At 39.7% G+C, this 22,995-nt stretch overlaps 1 protein-coding gene across 3 annotated transcripts in view; it reads left to right on the top strand.

Moving 5' to 3' along the window:
- The window catches only part of LOC125895518 (carboxyl-terminal PDZ ligand of neuronal nitric oxide synthase protein-like), a 260,775-nt gene that overhangs the window by 122,786 nt on the left and 114,994 nt on the right, over nt 1–22,995 (top strand). For all 3 annotated transcript variants that reach the window (XM_049587420.1, XM_049587419.1, XM_049587422.1), the window contains one exon: nt 15,553–15,661. In XM_049587420.1, the coding sequence (XP_049443377.1) occupies nt 15,553–15,661 (109 nt within the window). The remainder of the gene's footprint in view (nt 1–15,552; nt 15,662–22,995) is intronic.

Raw genomic sequence — 22,995 nt, 5'->3', positions numbered from 1 at the left:
CTCTGCTCTTGATGATTGTATTTTTTGTCTGTTTGTTTGTTTGTTTGATTTTGTTGTTGTTGTTGTTTGTTATTTGTTTTTTAATTCTCCATAATCCAGAGGAGACTGTATTGCAATGTATTGTTAACAAAAACAAATAAATAAAAATTGTTAAAAAAAAATGTGGGGAAAAGAGAGAACTGCTTTTGGATCGTGAATTGGATTCAGTATCAGGAGAGTAAAAGTTGGATTGAGGCATCCAAAATATTTGGAGTAATTCTAAAATTGTCATGTCTGTCTCTAACATTTTTTCCTCAGCATCCTGCAGCTTCAAAGTCAAGACTGTTGCACATATCCACACATGCTTGCACACACCAACGTGTACATATGACCAAAACAGACTTTCCCTGAAGGTCCACTCCCCTGAGGCAGAATACCACATAAATATTTAACCCATCTTGATTTGTTTTGAGGTTTGTGTTTATTTCAGAGAATGTGAGAGCTTGTCTTAGCTGAGCTCAGTTTATTGCAGGGTGTGAGATATTGATTTAGTGCTCTCATTTCTCATAAAAGACCCCAGAATGTGTCCATATACATGCAAAAACTGGGGCACTTACCTTTTTAGTAAATAATGCATCAGAGAGTAGAAATGAGACGGAGCTGCTAACCTTGACTTTAACAAGTGCAGGAGGAAATTGACTGTCAGCTAGATGATTAAGTCTGTTGTGTTGTGTTACTTTTAGAATTGCCAAGACTGGGCTTTATAATTTCAGGGATTTTCTTTATGTGGCCACACGGAGGTGGAGTTGACACAACAGTTTTTCTGTTAATGAACCTTTACCTTTTCACCCTGCCTTTTATAGTCATTTTTAATCAACATAATGCCTGATCAGTATGCTGTGTAATTAAGTCTGTTTTTTCTCAGCGTTGCCAAATCTGTTCTGGAAAAGATTTTAGGTTGGGGCTATCACAGAAGAGTGTTAAAATATGCAGGAAAAAGAAGGCTTTTTTTATTATAAAGCAGAACAGTGACTCTCCTTCTGTTGAAATGTTGGGTGGTTTCTGTGTGGCACAGTCAAAAGGCTTTGCATAACCTCTGTACATGTTCTTTTGTTTGAGGTGATACCCTGCTTAAGTCTACAGCTGAAGTCTGTTGGAGTTTTGAGCCAAGACACCCCGAACCGAGGAACATCAATCTGCAAATGAAAATGTTTCTCACTTAACTGTCAAAAGAGAAAAAAAACTTGAAGCTCAGTAATCACACACACATTGACGTCTTACTGACAGGCTGCTTGGTTCTTGCTGTCAAAATGTAAAAACCCTTCAAACAGTGAAAACACTGGATCTAAAAGACTGCCAGGAATGAGAGTGATAGAGTTCCTCCTCTGAGTTAAAGCTGAGTTTATTAGTGTAAATAATGGATAATAACCTTAAAATGCAAAAAATGCCCGTAATGAAATGACTAATTGTTAAAACAGTCGAAGAGATTAAGGTCAAAGGTCAGATGTTTTAGATACTTTTTTATATAGGCTGTGAACAGATCACAAGACTAGTTTAATGCCTACAAATCATAAGAAATCACACATAATGATTGACTTTCACCGCCACACATACATTGTTTACTCTTGGCTGACAGAGACAGACACACACTTAACATCTGGGTAAATACAGAGACAGTACACTGGGCTACTGGTGGGATATCACACCTGTGTTCCGCTGTGTGCAGCTGCAACCCACTATGGCTGCGACCGGCCACTGGACCTGATCGCAACCACTCTTTTCATGACAATGCCTTGGATTCCAACATATACACTGCAGCATGTGGCATTTAGTCTATTTTTTAGACGTTGCAACATGTTTCACAGAGCAAGTCGAGCTGGACAGGATGTGGAACCACACCATCCAGGCGTTTTTTTTGTTTTTTTTTTAAATAAACACCCTGTAAATATAAATAGAAATGCATGTAAACAAGTAATCATGAGAATGAATGTATTTTAACAACTAAAACACAGCCACAAATCTTTGATCCATGTCATTCATAATGACATAATGTGTGGTGGACAGGACAAAACCTGGTTGCAGCCGAAATGTGGTGCAGCTGCACCCAGTGGAATCCAGGGATGGGCATGTCATGAGGCAACTGATAAAATCCTGCAACAACACATATTTTTTCTATGTTAAAATGAGAAAGGACACCCATCAGTGTCTTGCTAATCCTATGATAACCCATGGAGAAAGGGAAAGAGAAAAGCTTAATGTGGATTAGACGGTGAACAGAGAGATGAGAGCAGCATAGAATGTTTATCTTTTTATTTCCCAGCTGACCCAGACTGGAACAGTCAGTCTGATCAGTTATTATGCCCATATCATTTTTATGATAAGCTTCACAAAATTAGGTGCTTTCTCACTGCAGAGGAATCCTCCCTATGATGATTTAAGAAACTCAGAAGTATAGGACAGCCTGATTAAATGCATAGCCTCTTCAAACCTAAAAGAGAAAGAAATTGTGGCATCTCATAACAGTATTTTAGTTCAAACAGGTTCCAGTATGTAAGTGGCAATGTAAATTCATTTGGGCAGCTCACACATACAGCTACATACACTGATCAGCCAAAACATGAAAACCACTAGTGGGTGAAGTGAATAACATTGATCATCTTGTAACAGTGCAATGTTCTCCTGGGAAACCTTGGGTCCTGGCATTCATGTAGATGCTACTTGATGCACTCCACCCACCCAAACACCACTGCAGACAAAATAAACTCGCTCATGGCAACAACACTTGTCAATGGCAGTGGTCCCCCAGCAGGACAATGCACTATGCCACATCACAAAAACTGCTCAGGCATTACCAGAGGAACGTGACAGAAAGCTCAAGGCATCGGTCTGACCTCCCAACACCCCAGATAACCAATCTGATCGAACATTTGAGGGACATGCTGGTACCCCCAATCCATGGTGGGTCCTCCTTGGACCAGAATTGGCTCTGACCTGTCAAGGCATGGACACAGAACCTCTGGAGGGTGTCCTTTGGTACCTGGCATCAGGGTGTTACCATCAGATATTTTGAGTCCTGTGGGTTGTGAGGTGGGGTACAAGTACATCCCACAGATGTTTGATCAGATGAGGATCCAGGGAATATGGAGAACAGGTTGATGCCTTGAGCACTTTGTCACGTTCCGTAGGTCATTCTTGAGCAGTTTTTGTGGGGTGATGCAGCGCACTGTCCTGCTGGGGGGCCACTGCTACAGGGGAGTGCCATTGCCATAAAGAGGGGGGGGGGGGGTCTGCACTGGTGTTTAGGCGGGGGGAGTGTGCCAGGTGGCATCCGCACGAATGATGATCAATGTTGTTAACTTCACCTGTCAGTGGTTTTAATGTTTTGGCTGATTAGTGTATATGTAAAGACAATAAGAGAGAAATTGCCTCCCATTGTGAAAAAACATTTTGCTTAAAAAAAAAAAAAAAAAAAAAACTTTAAAAGGTTTGACCTTTATGAACTACCTCAAAAAAAGTTAAAGAAAGAATTGGGGGTGGTTGACTGTATAATTAACTGGTCTATATGTGTCAAACGTAGAATTTTAACTAACCTTGCAGACACAGCATATCCTGGCTCTGTATTCTCCTTAGTATCGTAACACTTCCACCAATTAGCCTAATGGACAGAGAATGCTGTAATTACTGCCCAAAAGCTCCGTCATTTAAAGGCTGTAACTTCTACAATGTGCAGCTGATTGGCACTAAACCTGTCACTCAAACCTAGGCATTCTTACAAACGGCACTAATTAACCCTTTTAGGTCAGTCTAATTGACTGTTAAAGTTTTAATACTCCATAAATATAACTGACGCATCAAAGTCCACCTTCTCTTTCAGCTTACTTTTTAGTCCAGTGGAGGAGACATAATTGAATCTTTAATTCATGTAGAATCTCCAACACCACTGACCACAGTTTGACCATGTGCAGAGATTATGGAGCTCATTAATGATTCATTTGTGGTGTATAACACATATCACTTGTAGGCTGAAAATGGTGCCTTTCTTCTTACGATATTTAATACATTGATCCACGAGTCGATGGTTTGAGGGTGACACACTGCATGTGTCTCATGTATGTTTCATGTTACTGAAACTGATACTGGAGGTTTTGTAGATGTCCAATAACAGGATGTAAAGAGATTATATTAATAGAGGATGCAGATCTAATAGGCTTTTATTCTCGAACATGATTCTCTTGGTGCAATAGGCACACACACACACACACACACACACACACACACACACACACACACACCCATCTACAGCCTGATCTGGCACAGGTGAGTTATTGTATTGATTCCCTGTAAGTGTGCAGTTGTCGATGCTGTGTGTGTGGTGCATCGCCTCTTAGCCTTTGATTTATAGCCGTTGTGTTTCACAGGCTGCAATTTATGAAAGGAAAAATGACAGAGGCCTTCTAAAACAAGCCCACTCCATTACTCAAACATCACATCACAGCCTGCTGCATGATACACACTCAGCCTGTTAACAAGAAAGGCTTATTAGTTGCATGTGTGTGAATGAGAGTGTGTGGTCATTGAGAGTTGTGCGCAGCCTTTAAACAGAAGCTGGCAGTTTTTCCATTTTGCTGATGGAGACGAGACAGCAGCAGGTTAAATATGAAGGAACGCCAGTGTTTTTGTCAAACTCTTAATGCACCGCTGAACTTTAACTCACCGGATGAGTCATGAATCATCTGCTTTGCTCTGCTGTCTCGCCCTTTTTTCCTCTTCCTCTCTCCATCCAGATATTCGCTCGTGATCCTTCACACATTCTCTTTTTGCCTCTCATTTACTATGAGCGTCCATCTCTCTATTTCTCAGTCACACTGTATGAGCTTTCAAACACAGTCATCTTCTGTTTATGTCACTGTCTCATGCACTAAACTCTGCAGTCTTTTCCTCATGATCTCCTGTCAATAACAAGTTCAATCTTGGTGCCATTTGAATTTGATTTAAAAAAAACTTTAAATGAAAACAAGAAAAAAGCTATTCTGCACAATTTGGCAATAATCCCTGAAGCTGGTTATAAAGAGTGTTGACAGATATGTTGTGAGCCAAGGTATTTTATCACTGAACAATAAACTTTACTATCACAGATAATCATAACAGTCAGTACAGTTTGAACAGTAAATTCAAGTGTAAGTTAAATGATTAGGAATAACCACTGTAGATAAAAAGAGATCACCCCAGCCGCAATGCCAACTTGGTGTTTATGGTGCAAAGGAACACAAGATATGAGAGGAGTGAGTTTGTTGAAACAGGTGAACTGTGCCAGATTTATTGAATGTGCCTTAGATTGGGCTGGATCAGTAGTTGTGAATGATTGGTTGAAACTGGGATACAGTGACCCGCGACTTAAAATCAATGTGTGCCTGAGGTGTAAAGGGCAAGTGTCCCCTTCCCTCTTTGTTAGCCCCCCTACCCCAAAACATTTTCTTATTGAGATTTTTCTATCAAATGGGCAGCAGCCAAGATTTTAGAGATACTAAGGTCATGAGTTCATGTCCCCCTACTCCAGAAAACCCCAAAAAGATCAAGTCTGTAACAAATGTGTATCATTAATTTTTTTCATTAACTATGTTTATAACTATGAATATTTAAGCATTTTTAAAAAAAAAAAAGTTTCAAAAACACACAGCCAGCAATATAATGCTGAAAAACTGTTAGACCCTCTTTATATTTCCTTTGGCGCAATTATAGTCAAATTTATATACTGAGTCTGATAGATACTTGCATAACCCTCTAAAGTAGTGGTTCCTGACTGGCAGGTCCCAGTCTAAAAGTGGGTCATGGGTCTTTTCTAAATGGACCACAACATGTCAAGTTTGTAAAAAAAACAGTGGATTTCCAGCACAGAGCGTTTTCTGGCTGTAGAGTGAGCGACTAACAGACAGCTACTTGACAGAGACAGCAAGCTAGCTGGACGAATGTTCAAATGCAAGTATGACACTGAATGTCTTAAACTTTGTGGATCTTGAACCCATGACCAAGGAGAAATCTGGACCTATGTGGCTGGACCAGTTGGGAACCACTGCTCTAAAGTATCCCCCAAGGTCTAGCTGTTAACTGTCCCCAGCAGGTTGCTAAAATGCCCCAAATGCCAGTTGCATCCTACAGCAGAGCTCCAGGCTCAGGCCCATCTTTGGTGCTCCCTCACCAGGACCCATGGAAAATCATGTTATTACATGTGTTTTTATCTTGCGTATCGGTAATAAATAAAGTAGCCTACTGAGTGTATATTTAACTTGCATTGTATTATACCCATGCTGCTGTATAAGTCACACGTGTCACAATGTCATGTGTGCTACAAAGCCTTTTATAAGCTGACTGATCACATGTGGTTTACCTTTAGGCAACATATGTGTTTCTTTCTTCGATTTTATCTTTAATTAATAAGTGCATTTTATGTTTCAATACCACTGTATAATAGGCTACACAGGGTGAAAAGAGTTAACTTCATTGCCACATAACCTCTTCCACACAACCTTCACAAACACCAAGGTAAGGTTATTTAGATAATAATTAATTAATTAATTAATTAATTAGGTTAGTTGTTAGGTTAGTACAAGTTACAGTTATATTAAAATATCCAAGTCTTGGTAAAGCAAAATCAGTGATTTCTTTCCAAACACATTTTACATGTTGGAAAATGTGAAAAGACTGGGAACTGTGTTCTACTGCATTGTGGACTCAGAACAGTTTTTCACCATGTCTGTATCCATTATTTTTTGGACTGGCCTAAAAGCCTTCTTGATGACGCAATGGAGCAACCCTCAATATAACCCCTCCTCTACTCCATAAATACCACATCACTACAAACATTGAGTGCAGTGTGTGGCATCAGTGTGTTTTCCTTCAGCATCCTGTGTGTGAGCAGCAAGTTTGCTACATTCCACAAGCTTTCTGAGCCTTTTCAGTTTGATAAATACATAAAACATGTCTGTGAAATGCCACAATTATATAAATACAAGCAAAGTAGGCATCACTAACGTATCCATCAGTCTATCAGCCTATCAACCCGGCCCACTGGCAGTTACAGCTCCTTGCTGTGTGTTGTGCTAATGTTAGCTGCTGAGCGAGAGGCTATCACTGTGCAGTGGCTCTTGTTCCCTGGTTCTGAGAGTGTGTGTGATGCAAACATAGACTGTGTGTGCTACAGGGTTAGCTACTGAAAAACTGTAGCCATGGAGTGGCTCGTTCTTCTTTTTTGATATGTGTGCTTTGTGCTACTGATTTAGCTGCTAATGAGAGTCTGAATTGCACAGCGACTGTTCTTTGGCTTGGGGGTCTTGTATGTTACCGTGCTACAGGTTTAGCTGCTAACAAGAGCTGGCCTGCTCCTGACGACACCCTGGCAGCAGCTCAATCTTCACTTCAGCTTCTTTAGCAAACACACACCTAGCGTCTCAGACCAGAGAATACTTCTCATTTTCATGATTTTGAAACCTAATATGATATACTTTGCGATTTTTTTCATTGTTCACATTTGTAACAAACTCATTACTCATATTTATTTTTGCTTTGCCCAGGCTTTAAGGTTGTATTGTTGACCTTGTTGTTATTGGCAGAGGTTGTGTGGGTTATTCAAATTAATGAACACATGCTTTTGTATTCTAATGATTGTCTGTGGCATACACAGTTGACTTCCTTCTCCAAGCTCGGGACCAGAAAGGGTGCAGCGGAGGAGGTGGGCCTGAGCCTGAAGCTCTGCAGCAAGACCCTTTTCCAAAATGCTGAGGACATGACCTCAGTGCTCTTAATCGAAGCTATGAACTGATTTATTAAACGCTACAGAAAATCTCAATGTTCATTTTTTTTCTTTGATGTCTTCATTATGTGATATCATGAGTAATAGGATGGCACCAGTGCCTCTACAGGTATCAGACATTGCAGTCTGGTCTACTGAGTGAACTGCTGATGCAGAAACTTAGACTCTGCTGCACCTTTTTTCTCAGTGCGTTTTTCCTTGCATGATAGTTAAATGTTGCTGCAGAATGATGGGTCTGGAGAGACACATTTTGATCCCACAACACTGATAGAAAATCATTCACAGTTGATCTTTCCAGGAGACGTATGGGTAGATTTTAATTTAATCCTTATCTCATTTTTAGAATCATCCTTCAAATGTCTCTGATTATCTAGATTATCTTAAATTAAAATGGATTTATATTGATCACTCACGTTCCACAGTGTGTAGATGTTTTTATTTTGCAGAAAGTTATGACTTTTGTCTGACTCTTTGCAGTATTAGGGAGCCATCTATTCTTTTTTGATGACTATGCTTTTTAATTACACTATATGTGTTGGGATCGGCATACCTGCTCTGTCATAGCTCACTGCTTGATTTCCAGCAGCAGATGAAACAGTTTCATTTCAATGTCAGCTGGCTTTGGGGGGTTGAAAAATGAAAAATCTCTCAAGTAAACTGATATATAACAAATTTATTTTGTTCTGCTGTATTATTGTAGACCTACCACTGAGTTGCACACTACTGACGTTCATTCATGTGAAAGTTATATGGATTGTAACTTTAAACAGGAAAAGCAAACCCCTCTTGAAATACAAGATAAGAAGTTTTTCCGTTGGCAGTATTTGTAGTCTGATTTATTTAGCCCTTAACCATCTTTGTTGGCTTTCATGTTGAGCCTGCCTCTCTCATTCTGAGCTGTGATCTATCTGACGCATCTTTACCTGGATGTTTGGCAGCTGTTCCTGTTAGAGACAGTTGATAGAGATGTATCTGAGCCGTCATCTCCACGCTGCTGGGGGATTTGTCAGCTAAGCCAGTCAGCTAAGCTCACTTTTACTCACTCTTGGCTGAGCTTCACTCGTCTGGCAGCATGTAATGTTTCTTTTTATCATTGCCTATCATGTTTTGAATAAGATTCAGTTCTCTCCAGGCAACAATTGGCAGAAGATAAGACTTTTCTCCCCTTTTTTTAGATTTCAAAGAAAGAAATCTTTCGGGGCATTGATTTTTATCACAGTGTTTGGGAGGTGGGAAGATGAGGGGAGAGAAAGAGTTGAAAGGCGAGACAACTTAAAGGTTTCTGTAAAGTGGAGCCGGATGGGAGCGGTCAGTTTTCTCCCAGTAGATGACACGGCTTGATAATACTGAAGAGACCCCATTAGCCCCCTGTGTTTGTTGACACAAACACTTAAAGAACTGCTCTGGTACTGTCATTAATCTCCAGCTAACCACCTCACCACACTGTAATCCCTTGTGCATAATGTCGTTTTATTTATAATTTATTATTATTATTATTTTCCAGAAAGTACTGTGTAAAATGTAACGTCACAGCAGATCATCTTCTGTTTTGTGCTGCTCATGATTGTGGTAAGCAAATTGGAAAGGCTACTATTGATGCTTACTCAGGCTTGCATGTGCATTGTATGGATAAAATAGCTGTTATAACACCCCTGAATGAAAAACTAGTTTATTTGGGTTATTTTTTCATAGTTTTGGTCATGGTGTGGGCTAGGGATTTCAGTTAATTTCGTTTTCTATAACCCAACAACACCCATTTACTATTAACTCACCGCTTCTTTTTCAGGAAAGAAAAAATGACATGAAAAACTAGAGGCGCTTTCCTTTTAATCCAGTGCTTCATTCACTCACTGAGCTTTAGTGCTGCAGTTTAAGTGCTATCCATTTAGATGGGGTGAAATTTCAATTATTGGTGTTGTAAATTTCTTGCCTTTCATTTTTTTCTATCTGTTTTGCCAATAGACAGGTGTTAACATGTGGAGACATGGTGCCCACCCTTCACTCTCAGCAGGTTAGCTAACTTCCCTGTACTGCTTATCGTCTAGACAGGAGCTAGCTGGCATTGCTGCTCTTTCAGATATTACTGCTGGTAACCCCTCCCTGACCCATGGTGCTGGAACAGCGTTACTGTGGTAACAGTGTGGCCACATTCCAATTAGTCTCTATATACAGGCTCTACATTCAGTGAATGTAGAGCCTGTAGGCAAACCCCGGAGATCTTGCCTCCGGAAGAAGAGCGGAAGAGCCCTGGTTTCCGGTTGTAGGCTGTTTGTAGTCCGCGTGATATTGATCAATCACGTTTGAGCCAGCTGCAGTTGTTGCCAGGTTAAACGGTCCGTGCGGTGAACTAACGAGGCGGAACATAATTGCCATCACTGCAAACTCTGAATCCATCGCAATGGTTCAGCATATTTACTTATATATAAATGGAAGTCGGAAACGTAAATTCGCCTCCTCCGCCCGAATCAAACCGGAATGCCAAAAAATCGGGGGTCTGCCCACAGAGGCTGTATCACCGTCTGCCAGAAGTCAGATGCCGAATACAGCCGATGGGTTCCGAGAATGCCCTCCAATAGGCCCCTAGGTCACTCCGGCGAGAGAGCGACTTAAAAATTGAGCCTCAAAACCTCTTTAGTAGTGTTAACTCTGTTAGCACCACTAGCCGTTTTGACGTTGCTAATGGTGCTAGCAGAGCAAATTAATAATGCTAAACAGGTTTTGCTCCTCTAAATAAAGCTTCTTACTCGCAGAGGCGAGCTGGGGGGGGAGACCAGAGGGTGTGCACAGTGTTTCCACAGCAATGCCAAGATGGGTCAGCATGGCATTGGCAGCAGTAATCGCTGAATAAGCGGCAGCGCAAGCTAGTTCCCACCTTACCCAGGTAATACGCAGTACAGAGCAGTGGCAGCTAGCAAACCAGTGAATTAATACCTCATTAGCTTTGTTGTGGTACAGCATAGTGCTAGAACCAGTTCTGAAGAGTAGCAAAATTAACCTGTAAACTAACATGTGTAAACAGTCAAAAATATTCTCAGTGGTTACCCACGGATGGGTAATGTTGCACGTATAAATTAATTTCCTGCTGTAAAAAAACAAAACAATAATTTAGTCAAATCTGTTACCAAATCTGTTCATGTTAACATTCATCACAGTCCACAGACAGGATTTTAGCCTCCCCTGCTTACTGTAGTTGTGTGCACCCACAGTTCTCCTGTGCATTGAGGGATTAGTATTGACATTACAGGTGCACTCCCTTTATGTTCTACATCTAAACAAGGTAGTAGCTAATTAATCTATGTAAACTGTTGGCTTGTTTACAACCTGTCTGATTGGTGAGTGCAACAGCATCATTATTGATCCAATCAATTACCAGACCTATGAAAATAAAAGCCAAGTTGTAATATGTTGTAGTTTTTACCAGGCAGGATAAAGAAGAACATTGAGGACTAATTTATATCGCATTGTTTTAATCCTCGACACAAGACTTAAGCATTTCAAAGGAAACACTTTCTGCAGTATAGTGGGTTTTTCTACATTCCTACTTCTTTGCTCTGTAAAATTAAGTTGAAATCCTCACCTGCCATCCAGTCATTATTGTCATTATATTGTCTGAAATTCTGCATTGTTGAAATCTCACATGTAATTAGTTTGTCTAGAACTGACAGCTGGCATTTTCTAACACATGTAGTGAATATTTCAAGTAATTGGGACTAAGACAAACTGCAGCTAATGACTTCAGCATCTCTGGGAAATTAAACCAGATTTAATCCATCTATGATAAATTGAGTTATTGGACATAATATTTTTGCAGCTGTGTGTGTGTGTGTGTGTGTGTGTGTGTGTGTGTGTGTGTGTGTGAGTGAGAGAGAGAGAGAGAGAGTCACTGCAGATAGCTGTGTCTGGTATTTTGACAGTTTCTGTTGACAAAGACACCATCTATACCGCAAGACCTCAGCCAGTCTGGCTCCCACAGAAAAGGCCAAAACAAATACTACAGAAATGTCACTGAGTGTATAGATGAGACCCTGATCTCTAGCACACAACACATACACCCAAATATGCACAAACATACAAAGCCAACACACAAACACACCCAGACACACATTTCGACAAACACAACATTTGCATAATCGTCACCTAATTTCTTGGTCTTGCCTGGTTGTCCAATGTCTCTTTGTGATGAATTACCCCAAATATACCACTGGGCCCCTTAATATGGAACTAATTGCCCAATTAGGAAGCTGTTCTGCTTGAGGTTTCTGGTACTTCTTTCAACCAGTTGATATTTCAAGTTAATCGTATTAAGCAACACCAACAACTCATTAACCTTCCAAATTTTGAGCAACAAAACAAAGCAAAAAGGAGGTATAATCTTCATGCTGATGAAGTAACTTATTGTGCTCTAATAAAGGTTTTCGGGACAACCAAAACACACAAGGATGGATAAGGCTATTTTTCTCTATGAGCGTACTGATTAAATGGTATCACAGCAAAGACTTAGGAATCCCTTTTTGCAATGGAGAGCCTTCTTTTTGCTTCTCCACTCATTCAATCATTCATTTTTTTCTTTATGAAGTAGTAATGTAGACTGCAGTCAGTTGTTACATTTGGAAAGATGAAAGAATTTCATCATAATAATCTTGAAAAAAGCATAATGGTGGCACAATCTTAGTTGTTTGTTACGCTGATAGAGATTTTTTTTTTCCCCTCGGGTTACAGCCAAAACAAGTAAACATGAGTGAATATAGATTAAGCTCATCACAATGATTCAAAAAACATTTTCAATAGGGAGCCGCCTTTTTGCTTGTGTTCTGTGCAGTCCCTTTCTCTCATCACAGACTCACACTGTCTGCAAGTCTAGTTTTATAATTACAACTTGATTATACAGGACAAGGAATACATGTTAAGTATTGTGATCATCAGCTCATCTTGAATGTTAAATCTCACACTGGGACAAGTGAAAAAATTGCAGTCGCAAAGCAGAGAAGTCTGCAGAAGACAGTTGTGCACCCTTCACATTTTTATTGAATTCTACAAACACTTTTCTGAAGCACTCAGAAACTCTTTTGGAATAATGTGGGGTCAGTAGATCTGATGAAGGCTCTGTCTGGTCATGGCTCTAAAAATAAACATGAGGCTATATACAGGGATAGGAATGGCTTAAAGGTCTAAAGTTCCTTTCCCACTGAACAAAGAAACCAGTAACACCCACTAATTTCTGCCTTTTGTCTTCAGTGGGGAAGGTTACATTTGGCATTCATTCACATGACAAATAAGTCTGCAGTAGTAATGGATATTTATCAGTGCCAGCTCTGATTGGCAGTGATGGAAACATGACACCCGGTGGACACACTATTTTTTGCCCCTTTTCCAGCTTAATTGTTGGTAACTCCTGTGACGCATTGCCAACTCAGCCATAAATTCCATCTATTTCGATCCCAGCAGTGTCGAACAACATTCCAAATTAGTTAGCACCAAGTTTGAAAGAGAGACTGAAAAAGTAACAGATATAAAAAGCAGTAACTGTCCTAACTGAGATCATCTGACCAAAGACCTATGTGTATCCTGAGGTCCAGGACTAAGTGTTCTGGGGACAGGGCTTTCTCTGTCGCTGCCACAAAACTCTGGAAATGTCCTTCCCCCCCACCACTGAGATTTTCAAGGGTCATTTTAAAACACACCTTTACTCACTAGCCTTTAATTGTGTGTAATATAAATGTCATTTCTGCTGTGCTGTCACAATGTGGTGACAGTATACAAACAAGGAGACAGTTTTTTGCTATAGGTGCAATAATATTTCTTTGATATTAGCATTCAGATTTTTGTGTTTCTCTGCATTTTTTTTTGTTTTCTGTTTTTTACCGTGTGCTGTAAGACCACTTTGGATCAACTCTGTGTTCAAAGTGCTATATAAATAAAGTTGACTTCACTTGACTAACATTTTTACTGGCCTCAATGCTGCTAATTAACCCTGTTTTCCAACGTGTTCATGACGTGGAACGTGACATGCGAGAATACAAACCAGAGAGGCTGGCAATGGGAAAGGAGTCTTTTGCCTAATTTAAGCTGTCTGTTCCAATTAAAAGAAAAAAAAAAAAACACATACATGCTAATTTTGGTGGGAAAAGATGACAGATTTTTCAACCCTGTCTCCATTAATAGTAACCAGAGGCATCAGGAGTTTAGTCTACTAAATGATGAAAAATGTTTTACATATCAATATGTTGACTGGAAACACAGTCTGAGGAAAAAATATTGAATCTATCCACTGGTATTTATAAGGTACACCGATCAGCCAAAACATTCAAACCATTGACAGGTGAAGTGAATAACAATGAACAATGAATTTATTACAATACAATGTTCTGCTGAAAAATCTTTGGTCCTGGCATTCATATGGATGCCCCTTTATGGACTCCACCCACCTAAACATTGTTATAGACCATTACCCCCTCTAATTGCAACAGTACCCCTGATGGCAGTAGCCCCCCAACAAGGCAATGCACCATGCCACACTGCAACACACTATTTGTCTGCGGGAGCCGAGGTTCCTCAGTAGAGCATTGCACTGTAACAAAATGATCAGTGTTATTCACTTCACCTATTAGTTGTTTTAATGTTTCGGTTGATCAGTGTATAAGTTTATTGTGGAGGAAGTATGCTTCAGAAAACAACATTTTACTTCCTTCTGTTGTGGAACAAAATATTGCAAGTGAACATGTCCCACTCAAAATGTAATACAAATTACCTGTATAATGAGGTCATTGTTAAAGGCTGTAAAAGCTTTTTTTTTTTTTTTCTTTTCCCATTTGACTTCAGGAGTTGAGTGCAAAATCAAAGAGCTTTGATGTAAATGCCTTTTAGGTTTTATGGGAAATACATTCCTGTCATCTATAGATTATTCCAAAAACGTTCAAATTTTTAGTTGGCTGAATGAAACATTGGTGGAGAATTGGTCGAATGAAACAAAAACTCTCCTGTCTCATTTGGACTGAACAGTTTCCAGCTCCTTGGTTTCCGTATTGACATCAAATTGTCATCTGCAATGCTTTATCACTCCAGGAGCGTTCTTTTGTCATCATAAATTAGATCCAGCGAAGAGCTTAACTCATACAATGTTCTCCTTCCTGGAGGTTATTGTGTATTATCTCTTTTGCTCCCCCTTTTGCTCCCAAACTTGTTTCTTCCTATTTACCTGCTGTGCAGGATATTGTATATCTCTTTGCTGTTGGCTGCACACAGTCTCTCCCTACCAGGAGAACACGATGATTGTCTCAAACTCAGTTCCCACTGCATCCGCTTTCTCACACAGTATTTTTTGTTGTGATAGTATTACCTCCTCTGTCTCCTCCTCACTCTGAAAAATATCACTGTTGGCAGTTGAAGTCTTTTTTTAAAACTTTGTATTAAAGTTTACTTTCAATGTGTGTCACTGAACGCCCTCTCTCAAAGTCCCATAGAATAATAGTCTGTACTTGCCAGTTAATTCTATTTGAATAATACTTCCCCCCCTAATCTAACCCCAACTTTTTTTACTTCTTTTTTTTTGTGCCCAAAAGCTGAAATTTTGGTCTGATGCCTTCGGATTAAAATAAACTTAAAATAGTGTTTATTTTTGTCACATTGAAACCTCAGACAAACGGGCTGCGTGCCTATTTTGTGTCTTAGGATACATTTAGAAACGCTGCCAGGCTCTGATTCTGTTTTGAATCCTATTCACATTGTTATTTTAAATTATTTCTGACCTATTTTATTCTATATTTCAGGATATTCTATGTGTCTCATGACTCCCAGGATCTGAAGATTTTCAGCTACATCGCTAGAGACGGACAGAGTAATGTCTTCCGCTGCAATGTCTTCAAGTCCAAAAAGAAGGTAAGACAGAGAGCAGACCTGCTTTAAAGCTTTCACTTTTGAAATGGTGAAATACCTTTGACATAAATTGTGACATAATGTGCCAGGAGCTCACCCTGAGTTATCAAGTTAGAAATCTGATGTGGCCCAACTGTGATTATGTAGTCCAGTTGGATTCAGGCACAAATGCCAAGCTTTAGACTTTTTCACAGTGTGTCTGAAAGAGCAAACTCCTCATTAATTTCCCATAAAGCATTGAGGTATTTGATTGTTATCGATTAGAGCCAGGATTAACCTCTGGGAAACACCAGTTATGGTCAGGTTTAAATATTTTGTTCCTGCATTGCTTCCCAGTAGTGTGATGGTAAATTAACCTGCATTTGTAGAGCCCCTTTCTTGTCATACGACCACTGGACATAACACACTGGGGGATAAGGCTACCATACAAAGTGCCACCTGCTACTCAGTTTTAACACACTCACACACAAATGGAACAGCCATCGGGAGCAATTTGGGGTTTAGTATCTTGCTCAAGGATACTTCGAAATGCAGACTGGAGAACCGCTGATCTTCCCATTAGTGGACGACCCACTCTACCTCTGAGCCACAGCCGCCCCTAAACTTGTTTTAAACTTTTGGAGCCTCTGCTCTGGCTCAAGCACCCTCATGCCGGGAAAACTACGGCAAGGATAAACCTAGACTAGTGTTTGAACTGCAGTGTTGAGACATTTGCGAATACAACCAAGATGGCTGCAGCTGATGTGGAACTTTCTGTTGAAGTTGTATTTTCAGATTCTAATGACAAAAACAGCAACAGCATTATGCTCATCTTTGTCTCTCAGCACTACGTCACATTTTGTTGTGATTGGTTGTAGGTTTATCCACTTCGGTCCAGAGGTATTTTGACATACTGCTGTTGAAATTGAAAATGAACTGAGAGGTTCCAAACCCTACTTGCATTTGCAATTTTTTTCTAGTGATGTAAGGCTAAGTGTAAACCAGGACAAGTTCAACCTAACAAACTGATATCTATTTTTGATAAAGGAAAACAGAGAACATTTCCCTCATGATGAATCTGTGTGTACACACTTTCCTCCTGAATGGGGAAAATGAAAGAGTGCATTACCCCTCCCACATTAACATTGATGATATGTACTTGAGTAAGCCACTTAACGCCAGTCTGCTCAGATGCAGTTGGACAGTGGCCAACAGATCAGACTGTGGTTTTAATGGGTGGCTTCCATGTGCAAAAAACCAAAAATTGCTCTTTACTTTCTAACTAACCTGGTTAAAATCTCAAAATATTTCTCCATTGAATCAGTGAGCTTTGGCACTGCATTTAAAATCAGTATCCATTTAGAGTTGGTAAAATATTAATATTTTTTGATGTAAATGTCCTGCCTTTTATTCTATTTTCTGTTGGCTTTGTCAACAGACAGCAAGTTAGCAATGTTAATATCAGGAAACATAGTGCCCGCTGCCCACCCTTTGGTCTCTGCTGGTTGACTAACCTTAGCGTGGGCCGCTCTGCACTGTTCACTGCCCAAGTCAGAGGGGAGCGGTACTGCTCATTTGGCGATTCAGCAACGGTTAGTAGTGCCATCACGTGGCAGGACAGTGTTGCTGTGGAAACATCGTGGCCACCCTCCAGCCTCCCCTCAGGTAGCCCCCAGTGAGCCAATACCTCCATCTTGAGCTGCATAACACCTTCAGCACTATTAACTATGTTAGCATCACTGCCCGTGTTGATACTGCCAACAGCACTAACAGAGCTAACAGTACTTAATACTAAAGAGAGTTTGCAGCTGAAAATTCAGCCGCTTACTCACCAGGGCAACCTGGGGGAGACCAGAGAGGGTTTTCTACAATGTTTCCACAGCAAAGCTGTTTGGTCAGGACAATGTTACAAGTAGAATCCTCAAAATGAGCGGTGCAGCAAGCTAATGTTAGCTCCCTCCAGAGCTGGTGGTGCGCAGTCCAGTAAACTGAAGAGTAGCAAATTAATCTATAGACCAACATGCGTAACTGGCGTTAAAGCGATTGGTTAAGCAATAAACAGTTAACTGTTGACACCCTGTATTAAAAATAAGAATAAAACATGCTTACCACCTTTATTAGAGCTTTCTTACTGATTACTGAAATTTACTGATGCACAGAAGATGAGGAAACAAAGGGCTCGAGGTGTGAGAAGAAAAACACTTGACTTATGTGTTTGTTTTGATTTCATATTGTATTAGAGAAGGGATTTGTGTTTTCACATGAGTTGCAATAACCAGCTCATCAAACATTGTCTCTGGAAAGATGGAAAAAGCCAGTCACTAAGTGTGTCATTTTCCAACGTTTTCACAGGCTGTTAGTCGTGTATTGTTTAAAGCAATTCCTCCTGCTCTCTTAAATCATGTCACTGTCTGAGTCACATCCTGACAACCTCCAATAAAGAGACACACGGCTGTTGAGCAGCAATAATTCCTCCCGGCACTATAGGCTTGTCATTGTTGAGGTTTGGGGAACAAGTTGAAAACTCATTTGGGATGGATGTGTTGCTGCAGAGCTGAGCTGAGCAGAGAAAGTCAAAACAGAGTCCAGCAATGTGACAAAGTTGTGCTCCCAGTTTTCCACTGTAGCTGCCAATTCACAGGGCTTGATGGTAACGTCCAAGGGTTAGCTGGGTGAAACACACACTGCCTCATTATCTCTTACAGACAGACCGACATTGACATATGAGCACACACATACACACATTCTGTGGGGAAGACAAAATGGAAAGTGACGCATACCAAAATTCTCTGGGGCGACTATGGTCCTGTGGCCATTGAGCTGGAAACCTGTGTGTGTGTGTGTATGTGTGTGTATTGGGTGAGATTATTTTTTAATTGGGGAGCACCACTATGTTTTACAGTTACAACTCATTAATTACTCTCAACCTCTGGATGATATTTCTGAGCATTTATCAGTTTGTCAGCATTGTTAAAAAAGGCACTGTTTTTACTGAAACTTAAGGCACCTGCAAGGGTTTTTTTTTTTTACAGTGATAATAGAAAGTTTATAAGACGGTTTGTTTGTACAACATTATTTGGAGTGCCTGGTGATTGACAGAAGACAGAGCAGGAGCACCCTGCACTGTGGAAAAAAAATATGCTGCTACAGCACATAACAAAGTAAACAGAAGTTTATTTATTTTATATTTTTTTATTTTTAGTTAGTGTTCTTTAGCCCAGAGAGGAAGACAGAAGTAGAAAGAGAAGAGACAAGGCAATGCACAAATAAAGAAATACAGAACAAGCCTAAACTACCGTTCCAAATTTTGGAATCAGCTGCTATGTTGATGTTTCTCCTTTTCTTCAATAATAGATTTTTTTTTAACAAAGAAACAAAAACAGTGTAATTTAGACAGCAAATGTATTATTTATATTTGAAACGTTTTGGCCCCAAAAGAAGAACAATTAAATGATTCAAGCTTCCACATCACAGATGCCCCCACAATTTAGGATGATATGGGAGAATACTGTTGGAACGTGGATTTTACATTTATGTAGAGCCCAGAGAAATGTCAGTGACCCTCAATCATTATTGAACCACAACAGTGCAATTAGGCTCTAAATATTGAGTTTGTCTGTTTTTCTTGGGGCCTTCTGCAGTATTATCAGTGTTTAGACTGAAATGGTTTTAACTGTGACTTGTTAGTTTATAGTATGTTCAGCTGATACTCCCCGATCCAATCTAGTGCTGCCTCCTGAAAGTCGAAGTTCTTAATTATCAGTCGGAGAATGTCACTGTCGCCCTGAGTGTCCCTCTGAAACCCGTTCAGACTCTCAAAATCAACATGGAAAAAAGGCAACAAATCGTCAGTGCGTAACGTAAGGATTACACAGGTGAGCAATTTATTGCTACACACTCAAAAACACACAGTACAATATCGCACACAAATGGAACAATGATGTCAGGGTGAAGCCAGGCCAAAATAACAAACAAAAAGCAACCTGTCTACCGACCGGCGAAATAATTAATCCCTAAGGAGAATAAGAGAAACAAAAATACAATACTAGGCCTAACTCCCTAGGCTAAAAAAAAACAGGAGAAAACAGGTATAACAGAAATAGCAGCTCACCCCTACGCTCCGTGCAAACAACAATAAGTGCAAGTGACCATTTACAATGTATATACAAACGACTCAGTTGGCCCTAAGGCGCTGGTCTTAACACAGACTACAAGGGTTAGTAAAGCAAGCTAAACACGAGCACACACTTAACGAAAATTACACACAAGTAATCACTATCACCAAAACCAGAGGAGAAACGGTGCGCTGCTGCCATGAACGAATCTCCGGCTTCCGGTGTGGTCGGGAGTTATGAAGGCCAAGCCCTTTGCTCAGCCAATCCAGCAGCAGTGACGTCACGATCGTTATCAAATCTCCCTCACACCTCTCAACACAAAACACACAGTCTCTGGACAGAAAGAGAGGTCTAACTCTCCACTAAAACAGACAGATCATAATGCACATATACACATACACATACACGTAATAAATACACAGCTTACAAACGGCTGGGGGACATAACAGGTGCTGCCCCAATCCAATTCTAATAGTACTAACCTTAGAATGGCTTTGTTAAAGCAGCACATTGCCTTTTAATCCAGCTTGTGATAGGCATTGTTGTGTACGTGACACTAGGTGTGTTTATGTGGACCCCAATATTCCACTTAAAATCAGAATATCAGCCCAATCAGAATTAAAATACATCACATAACCACTTCAGTAGGAATAGACTGGCCTGATCCAGTCTGATTGGAAGGAACTTTCAGTCAGGTTGAGAGGGGTGTAAACATTTGATAGTCCAGTCAATAGGAAAATGTTAGCGCCTAACAATCATGTAAATGCTTAATCCAATCCTATGTTAATTGCTCTGCTAGTACTACATTCTTATACTAGTGCTTTGATAAATAAATGAATTTTTGGATTTTGAAAATATAGCCTTATGTGTCTTATTGTTGCTAGAGGCTGAATTAAGGAGTCACTGGACATAACAATTATCTATCGCTACCAGTAGCGGTAGAGCAGTAGCCTGCATATGAGACACTTAGGGAACATTGGTAAATTGTAGTGTGTACTAACAGACTGCAAATGAGGTGTGATTTGTAGCTACAGAAAATAACCCGAGACTTAACATTGCTTACTACTGACTCGTATTAACAGGCGGAATCACTTCTTTACCTTCTCTACTTTATGCATTGCAGGAATTGAAAATTTAGAATAATGGCAGAAAAAGAAATTCCTCTTATATTTTTGGCTGATTCAACACTTCCCAGTGGGTGGAACCACTTTGAGCAACTTAAAACAGTTATATTCTGATTAAATGCTTTGGGGCATATAAACGCACATCTTATCAGATCACTTTATTTAGTGTCCATGTAAATAGTTAAGTTGGATCTCTGATCACAATAATTTCAATTGGCTCAAAAAAAATATTGTCTATTTAACTGCCGCTACCGAAACAGGAACCTCCTTTTAATTTAATCTGCACACATTTTGATGCTTTAAGCTTCCAGTTTCTTTTACAAATGACTGGTGATTTTATTCTATTCAACTGTTGCTCACAGGGATCTTTGTCTCTTTGTGCCCTTTCAGATGTCAGTCTGGTTGAACCATTGTACACCATTTTTATTCTCCATGTAAAATACAAACCCTTCATACAAAATAATATCTGTTTGTAAAGAGGAAATTTAAAAGAATAAAAGACCATTCAAAAACATAGAGTAGTCTTCTGAGATGTCACATGGCAGGGGATAGCAAACTTTTGAATGGTGGTGTATTTAAAAGGGCTACACAAAGAAAGTGTGGAGCGATGTAGAAGATTAAACAAGACAAAAAGAGAATGAAAGACTCTTGGCATAATGAAAAAATAATGTGCATCTACATATCAAACATGCAATAAAAATGTCATCCAAAGCAGCGTGTGGTTTTGTGTGAGTGTGTTTGGACGTGTGGAAGGTTGCGGGTGTAAGATGAAGGAGAAGATTAAGCAGACTTTATTTCCCTCTTAACTACCAGCAGTGAAAGAATGGCTGTGCTTTAGATCACACTGGCATAAAAGGCTTTAGTGGCCTATCAGTTCTAACACTGAGACAGGCTGTGTGTCTCTCTCTCCCTCTTGGACTCATACTCTCTCACTCTTCCCGCCTCTTCCTCCAATTGACAGTTTAAAGGAGGCTAATGAATGACCTGGCCTCTATTATGTAGAATTGAAGTGAGAGTGATAGAGCACAGACCGGGGGGTGTTCATCAGAATACTGAATGCTGCCTCTGCTGAGAGGTCAGTGTGTGTGTGTGTGTGTGTGTGTTTGATTGTGTTTGTGTATAACCCTCTAAAATGATTGTATTTAAATATGTTTTTTTCTGATTGGAAGAGGCACTTTAATTGAGAAATAAAAGTCGGAGAAAAGGTTCAGCAAAGGGTCAGGGCAGGAGAGGCCAGGATCTCACATCCAGTCGAGGACCCAACTAAAGTTGAATTTTTCAGGCTGATATTTAAGAACTTGAGCTACTTTGACATCTGTACTTTTGGGTTTTTGTAAAAAATCTCGACAGCTGTAGGAAATTTGTTCTGGATATCCATGTTACCCAGAAAATGAATCCCACTGACTTGAATGATCGTTTGACTTTTCCTGTTGCAACATTATTACGTTGACATTTTGTGTTTTTTTACATTAAATGTCTCAACAACTATAGGATGGATTACCATGAACTTATGTGCAGACATTTACGATCCCCTCAGGATGATATGCAATAACTTTGGTTATTCTCTCACTTTATATAGCACCACCAGAAGGTCATAATTTAGATCTGTCTTGTACTTTAGGTATTGACCAAAATGCAAACATTCAACATACAATATTCCAATCATCCTGAACTGTACGAAATTAAGATGGCGATTATGGTAAACGTTACACCTGCTATAAATCAGTATGTTAACGTTGTCTTTGTGAGTATGTTAGCATTTTGCTCAAAGCACAGCTGTCTCTTGGATGACACTCACACATATAACATTAACTAACATTTTTTGAAAGTATCTCTCAAGTTTGTTTATTTCAGAGTCTGTGGCAAATATATACTGAAGCAGGATACTCTAAAATTGAACAATAAACAGACACACATCTTTTTTTCACAATTTAAATAAAAGTACATTAAACTTGAATCAAGTATACAAATATACATAAAAATGGAGCCTATGAATCTTGCATTATTGCTGATTACTCAGATCCAATTTCATGTTGCATATCTGCCAACATGAACAGTGATACAAGTAATCCATAGATTCCTTTTTAATAGCTTAAATTCTATATAATGAAGTGAAACA

This window comes from Epinephelus fuscoguttatus, linkage group LG10 (assembly GCF_011397635.1).
Source record: "Epinephelus fuscoguttatus linkage group LG10, E.fuscoguttatus.final_Chr_v1".
NCBI lineage: Eukaryota > Metazoa > Chordata > Actinopteri > Perciformes > Serranidae > Epinephelus > Epinephelus fuscoguttatus.
Note: the sequence above shows the minus strand (reverse complement) of the source record. Positions and strands in the feature narration are given on the sequence as shown.